The 7,636-nt window shown below is 40.7% G+C and overlaps 1 protein-coding gene across 2 annotated transcripts; it reads right to left on the reverse strand.

The window, feature by feature from the left end:
- Positions 1-1,268: 1,268 nt before the first annotated feature.
- Positions 1,269-4,604, reverse strand: LOC115766548 (suppressor-of-stellate-like protein). 2 transcript variants are annotated; one of them, XM_030710522.1, is made up of 3 exons: positions 4,446-4,604; positions 4,048-4,364; positions 1,269-1,348 (listed from the first exon to the last, which is right to left on the reverse strand). In XM_030710522.1, exons 1-3 carry the CDS (start codon positions 4,454-4,456, stop codon positions 1,299-1,301), a joined length of 378 nt encoding a protein of 125 aa, XP_030566382.1. In that variant the 5' UTR covers positions 4,457-4,604; the 3' UTR covers positions 1,269-1,298. The 2 variants fall into 2 exon arrangements, with proteins under 2 accessions (XP_030566382.1, XP_030566380.1); XM_030710520.1 differs by lacking the exon at positions 1,269-1,348 and adding an exon at positions 3,414-3,750 and having other exon boundaries at positions 3,804-4,364; positions 4,446-4,601.
- Between the last annotated feature and the right edge of the window lie 3,032 nt (positions 4,605-7,636).

Raw genomic sequence — 7,636 nt, forward strand, 5'->3', positions numbered from 1 at the left:
GCTTTGACACATAATTCTCGAGTTACATAAATCGCATAACTGTGTCATGTCTGACGCGTTGCCAGGGCCCCGAGCCCAGTGACTGACCCACTGCCGCTGCAGCGCACGCAACATTCCAGCTTGCAACTTCAATTTAAGATACAGATACAGATGCAGATCAGATGCAGTTGCTGTTGAAGATATGGCTACTCATTCTGAGCGCGTGACTGAAATGCGTGTCGCACTTTGACCACTTTCTGCAGCCGCTTCCCTCTCGCTTTCCATATCCCCCTCCCAAACTCCTTTAGCCTTTCTCTTTGGCTACCAACCGGTCAATTGCTGCGCTGACATTTGGATTCGAAATAAGTTTACGGGCATCGCTCATTGTTGCTTCGGATTTGGAACCGAGTACTGAGAGTGCACAGAGTATCGAGTATTTTGTGAATCCTTTAGCATTGGCTTTTATTATGCTAATTTTATATTCCCATTGTTTCAATTCACGCATATCACTTTATTATGAGCCCTTGGTGCTCTGAAGAGGCTGCAGCTATGCAGGGAGTAGCTCATTTGCATGGCGGCTGCCATTTTTGGTCAGCAAAGAGCTCAACCTCAACTGTATGCAAATTTCTTTGCTTTTGCTTGGCTGCTACTCAACTCGAGCAGTAAGTCAAATCACAACAGCTTCGAGTTTCCTTTGTGCTGTCAGCGACGAAGCAATCATCAATAAAACCGGCCACTGGGTCCACATGGCTCCACTTGGCCCACCAAACAATGTCGAAATCCAGCCAAAAAAAAAAAAACCATTAGCACAATATCCAATGACAACAGAAACAAGACAAAGGAGTTAATATGGGACGGTGGTGAGGAACACGAATGTCTAAACACCCTAAATGAAACGCAGCATTGAGAGTTCGAGGAAATTAGAGAAATACAAATCATAGGGAAAAACCATTTTGAAATATTATACATATTTATCAAGCTTCAAAAAATACCGACAATCGATTGAAAATATTAAATTTAGTTAATAATAAGTATTTTATAGAAAAGTATTATTGAAATATTTTAGATCTAAATTGAAAATAAATCTGTTCAAAATATATTACAAAAGTTTTATTTTTATTCATTAACATAATTATCTAATATATATTAATATAATATTATAATATAATATAAAACAAAAGTAAATATGTATACTTTTTATTAATGGTCGAAAGAAAAATCGAGAGTCAGAATAAATAAAAATACATATGAATAGAAAAATTAAAAGCTGAAAGCCTTATTATAATACAATGTAATAACAAAGATTTTAAATTGTAGATTTAATGATCCAAGATCCATTTTCTTCGATTAGCTCTCAATTGAAATTCTCCTGAAAAAAACTACAGTCACATTCAAAATTCTAGCAAATTTTGTGAAAAATTGTAAGCTTAAAGAAAATATTTGGCACAAGGATATAAAAGATATTCAAGATCGATAATTGTCATGAATTGTATAAAAAAGGAAATAATGCATTGAATTTATTTTATTGAACGCTATTTGCGTTACAAACTTGACGGATGAAGGTTCATGCCCGCTGGCAAATGCAGTAAGGAGCGAACTTTACATACTTTGCGGCAATTGAACATTTGTTTTCATTCAGCGCAAAGTTGCATTGAAAAGCGTACCGAAAAAGTGATTGATGTCGTTGTAGTCGAGCGCCAATAAATTATCGAAAATAAAAGAAAAAAAACCAAAAAAGGGGGGAAGAAAAAATGGTTAGCTGGCCCGGCCATATGCTCGAGTGGTCGAGTTAATGATTTGGCAATAATATAAAATTTGTGCAGAGAGCGCAATCGTTTAAGTGGCAAGCGGAAAATTGCACACGAAATTCCAAATGTTGCACGCGGCGTATGAGTAATGCGCCAAGCGCGATGTGCTGAGGCGGCAATTACAGGCACAGAACAACAACAAATCAATTAAAACAAAATACAAAAACTAGCAGTTTTTCTTTTAACAACTTGAACGCCCACCAGGCCCAGCATTCAGTTTAAAGATTTCACAGCGCCAATTGGGAGAGTTTTGCAGGCAGGGAATTACACGATTTACGGGGCGACAATTGTCCGTCCGTCTGTCTGTCTGTCGGACACTCGAGCCGCTGAAGTTACTGTAGCTGTTGCTGTTGCAGTTGCAGTTGAAGTTGCTGTCCCTGTACCTGGCGAAAGGTGCGCCTGCGCATTTTTCAACTGCAACACGAATTGTTGTTAGAGCTGGTTGCATGTCGCCCCGTTGCTGTTGCCGTTACTTTCTCGGCACCGTTTGCAACATCCGCCTCAGTTGGCTGTCAGTTTTCCCAAATTGCGTATGCGCTGGGACAAAGGTGCAACAGAGGCAACACACAGTTGGATTTTGTGCCAGGTTGGTTTGCCTCGCCACTTTATCTATGTATGTGCATCTTAATTGTCAGCTGGTGTGTTAGTGGGTAACTGGGCATGTTGTTGCCAGCCATGGCACAATTGAGGACCCAGTTTAGTGCCAGTTAGGTGCCACAGTCACAGGAGATGGCACAGCCAGAGTTAACCACAATTTAGTTGTGGCTTAGTTCATGAGCTGTCATTAATCGAGACAACGGCGATGATTTAGTGCTTAGATATGCCCTGCAGTCAATTACAGATCAATGCAACACAACTGCAGAAAATGCTGCTGTGAAAAGCTGTGGAGGAAAATCTTAACAAATTTACAACTTTTTGTTCGGCAACTCCCTGGGAACGAGGTTAAATTGGAAAGAGCTTCTCATGGGGCGTTATCATTGGCGCATATTGCCAATTTTAATTATTTCAAATTGAGCTTTTCAGATCAAATGGTCGTTGGTTTGGTTTTCATCTCGAACTGATTGCCTGCCGTGAACTGGATTTCGTGAACTTGATTTTCCACATCAATAATGTTGGCTCAAACCTTGGCTATAATACTATCCAATATTAATGAAACAATCCAGTTTTTGCTTTATATCAGCCCATTCTACTAAAAATATTCCAGAATCTACCCAAAATTGTAATCTAAAATGTAATCAATGCTAGGGCTCAAAGCTAGTTATGCTTTAAATGTGAGCCTCGAACTCATTTTGTGGTTCGGTTCAGTTTTTCGGCTTAGCTGCTTTTTGTTTAATGTTAAAAGTTCGTTTAATAGGGAAAAATAAATTGTAATACAGAGCTTGAAGCGATTCTCTTCAAACCGTCTCAATGAGTTAAGCTCGGTAGATTGCGCATATTAGAATGTGAATAAGATAAATCTGTGCGCTACTAAAAATGATTACCAAATAAGTCATTAATTTCAGTGCCAAAAAATAATTTTATCTTTGGAAGTTATGGATGGTATATATATATACATATGTAAGTTTTTCCTGAGTTGAAATTCAAAATATACTTATTATGTAAAAAGAAGCTTGCTTACATCACAACGATTTCCAATTTTATTTAAGCTACATTTAAAAGACTACTATCGCATACCAATGCATTCATTTGAATTACCATGAATAAGCGAGCGTTTATGTCTGTGTCTATGGTTCAAAAATCTGACAAACTAGTTAAAATTTGGATACATAAATAAGTCTAATTAAGTGTAAAATTAAAACGTCGCATGGGCGGTCGGCTGGTTGGCGAGACTTCCAGGCTTACGTTGGCGCAGGGGCAAACCTTTGGCTGGCCAGGTGAGTTCTTGTTGTTAGGGCTATTGCTGCCGGAGGATTGTGATTTGGGTGCACTAAGCGCCGACTTGTGCAGTTGGAAGCCATAGATGCTGCAAAAGAATGTGCTTAGGATTGTAGCGTTTGGGCAGAAGTTAGGACTGACCGTGGCGTATACTTCTCGACCGGCGGTTCCGGCAACAGTTGGGGCAACTGCATAAAGAACATGTGGGGAAAGCTGCTGCCAAACATTGCCCCATCGAGCAGAGCGCAACGCGCATGTGGCTGATAGACATCCCTACAGCGCGGACAATAAACCTTGACATGGGACTCGCCGAAGCGATCCGATAGGCCCACGGGCAGCACCAGCTGACCGTTGCAAAAGATGCGTGGACAGATGCCAAACTCACCCCGCTGATACTTCTGGCACATGTCATCGATGCCCCGCGTGGTTATGATGTAGCGTGCATGGATCAATCCATACAGCTGTGCCGTCAGCTCGGGATCTGTGTCCATTGGATTGAATCCATAGTCCGTATCAAATTCTGTGTCGAGTATGGCATCCAGTGTCTGGTGAAAGCTCGGCACTAACACTTCCAGACCGGTTAGGTTGAATCTGTCCTGGACGAATTCAAAGGGCACGCGACACAGAAAAGCATTAACCTGCAGGTTAACGAACCAACCTATCCAAGTGCCATCCGACATGATAGAGTGACTGCTGTTGCATCTACGTGTATATGGCAGATCGTATATACACATTCGATATATATTTTTTTAAACTTATTTACTCATTTACACATTCACTCACTTGTGCGACATGTTCTTCTTCACAAGGTGCGGATTTCAAGATAAGTGTGATTAAATTTATTTACGCGGTTGACTAGCAAATGTGTAAATACTCATGTGCGTTGGAAAAAAACTAATTGTATGGACTTGAAAATTGACATTGACAGCTGACCGGTTAGTTTACTAGGTTTTTATTTGAATATATTTTTTTTATTTTGTAAAGCTTACTATTTACTTTCTTTTGAGAAATTTCTTTTAGAGCGCTCTCTTACCTTAAGTCAGCTCAGGCAATTCAGCTGCGTTATGCAACACTGGTTAAATCTAACAAGATTGGTTTATAACAACACCAAACTGAAAACACTGATATTTATGAAAGGCTCTTTGAAAAAAAAAACTACTTTCCACAAAATGTTTTTCCTCTCATAGAAGAAACAAACGTTTCCCAACATTGGTTTTCCCTTAAGAGCTTAGTTTAAAAAACTGCACTACACTTGCCAACAATGATATTTTTATAAGCTCTTCGTAAAACAAGAAAGATACTGAACTCCATAATGGCTGCCTACGGTGTTCTGCAGCCGCATAAAATTCCACATAAATGCCGCCCAAATAAATAATAGTGTTGCTTAACAGAGTTGGTAACAGCTACTCTGCTGGAAGACAGCCTTAATTAGCACAGCGCCGGAGACAGCGATAAAAAGCAGTAAATACAATTTTTGGCTTTTGGTCATTTATTCGGCAAGTGAAATTCACTTAAGGCATTTGAGAATATGTGTGTGGCCGTGTGTGTATGTCTTTATATGTGTAAAGCTGATTATTGATCGAAGTGTTGCAGCAGCCATTACATTTCCGCTTTGCTGCTTCGTTGCAATTGGAAAGCGCTTGCGCACACCTTTAATTTAAGGTGTAGAGAGAACGTGAAGAGGTAAACAGACAGAGGGGGAGAGGGGCGGTGGGCGGTTTGGAGACGTCGCGTCATTCATTCGTGCACTCATTCGTGCACTCATGCAGTGCAGTTAGTGAGTCGGCCAACGCGCTTACTTGTCATTTGATTAATGAGACCACGCTCACCCATCGATCTCCATTTAGCAGACTCCTGCCTCACCCTCACCCCACCTGGCGAGCCCAACAGCAGACAGCCGGACAGTTGGCGAACTGAAAGCATGAATAATGGGGGCGTTGCCAACTTTGCTACAGGTACGAGTATTCGCAGCTAAAACAACGAAAGCAGCAACAACATTGTTGTTATGCCCCTTTTAATGGCGTTCTAATTGCGCGAGTTTTGAGCCTTCTCCTACGGCCATGTTGCCGCTGCCACTGCCTCTGACGACTGATGCGTGAAATTTTTCGTATGTGTGTGCTGGCCCAGTCACTACTACAGTCAGACAGGGGGCGTGCCCAGTGACACGTCTTAACTGACCAATATATAAAGCCAACGCAGCGCGTCAATGTGCTAAGCCATTGCCCAACAATGTTGCATAGCTGTTGCAATTGTTTTAGTTGTTGTGGCTGTTGTTGTTGTTGTTTTGGTTATCGTTGTCATGGCTGGAAACAATATTTGAGCTAAGCGACTGCTGGCAGCTGTTCATTGGCTCGTATCCGCCGCCTCTTGAATGCTGTTGACTCAATATAAGGGTTCTTAACATTTATTTTAAAGTGGAGTGCGAATCAGCATGAAAATTCAGGAAAATAAACTTCACGTTTACAAAATACCGTGTACTCGGTATTTTTATACCCTGAACCCATTAAAAATGGGTAGAAGGATATATTGTATTTGTGCAAAATCCAAATGTATATAACAGGCAGAAGGAAGCATCTCCGGCCCCATAAAGTATATATATTCTTGATCAGCATCAATAGCCAGGTTGATCTAGCTCTTTCCGTCTGTCCTTCTATCCGTCCATCTTTATGAACGAGACGATTTCAGAACATATAAGAACCAGAGACTTAAAATTCTTAACGCATAACCGATCATCGTAATCCTATTTTTATACCCTGAACCCATTAAAAATGGGTATTTGTGCAAAATGCAAATGTATGTAACAGGCAGAAGGAAGCATCTCCGACCCCATAAAGTATATATATTCTCGATTAGCATCAATAGCCGAGTCGATCTAGCCATGTCCGTCTGTCTGTCCGTCCGTCCATATCTATGAACGCAAGGATCTCAGAACCTATAATGGGTAGAGACCTGAAATTTTGGATGTAGGTCCTCCTAGTGCCTGTATGCATGACACACACATATTCATGCTCGTCTGCTTCGCATTCTATCGCATTCTAACAGCATTGTAATTGCGACTTTTTTCTGTGCTGCTATTTTAATTCGTTTTTAGTAATACGGTCAGTTTCGAGTTGGAACCCTTTTTTTTTAAATTTATCTTTATTATTTCCGACGAGCGCGTTGCGCGAACTGCATTTGGCATTGTAATAAGAGGGTTTAGGGTATTCCCTAGTCGGGAGCTCCCGACTAGAACCTCTAACTTGTTAAAAGTAAATGAATGGATATTCTGAGTAAGAAACAACTTACGTAGAAAGCTCTCCAACAGAAAATCAAAAAAAAATGCACTTGTTTTCTGCACATATTGATCTTAAGGCTGTTGTTCAGCTGTTTCAGCATATACAAACTATAAATTAATAGGCCAATGGGATGCTGGGTGCTCTGCCTCCCCAGCAACGCAAAGGCGCCAATAATGGCCCCTTGTGAGAAGTAATTTAAAAGGCAGAACCCTATTTTGGATCGGTCTGTCGCAACGGGACGACAAATATTAATTGCATATGAGTGCGCCACAGACATAAAAATGAGCAGCAATTAATATGCGGGAATATTACCCTAGACCATTCCGACTTATTTCATATAACATCGCACATCTATCCCCATCGACCACTCCGGGAAAAAAGGGAAGAGTAAAATGTACAAGAAGAAGCACTCCTAAACGAAATCTAATTTACAATAACGAGAGCGCCCGAGCCCTTGTGGGAGATTCTATTGTTGGGGATTTATCACAAATACATATACACAGTATATACAGCAATATATATATATTTTTGCTCTGTAACTGGTAAGCAAATGTGAGTCGGGCACATCAACGCGGAATGTCATAAGTTTGACAGCGCACAATTTACACGTTGATGGAAAAGGATACTGGGAACGCGCGCAAGATACGCTCTATAGATGCGCATTTGCTTTGTAGATACAAGCATGTAGATACAGAAACA

This window comes from Drosophila novamexicana, unplaced genomic scaffold (assembly GCF_003285875.2).
Source record: "Drosophila novamexicana strain 15010-1031.04,08,12 unplaced genomic scaffold, DnovRS2.1 tig00001209-arrow-arrow-pilon, whole genome shotgun sequence".
NCBI lineage: Eukaryota > Metazoa > Arthropoda > Insecta > Diptera > Drosophilidae > Drosophila > Drosophila novamexicana.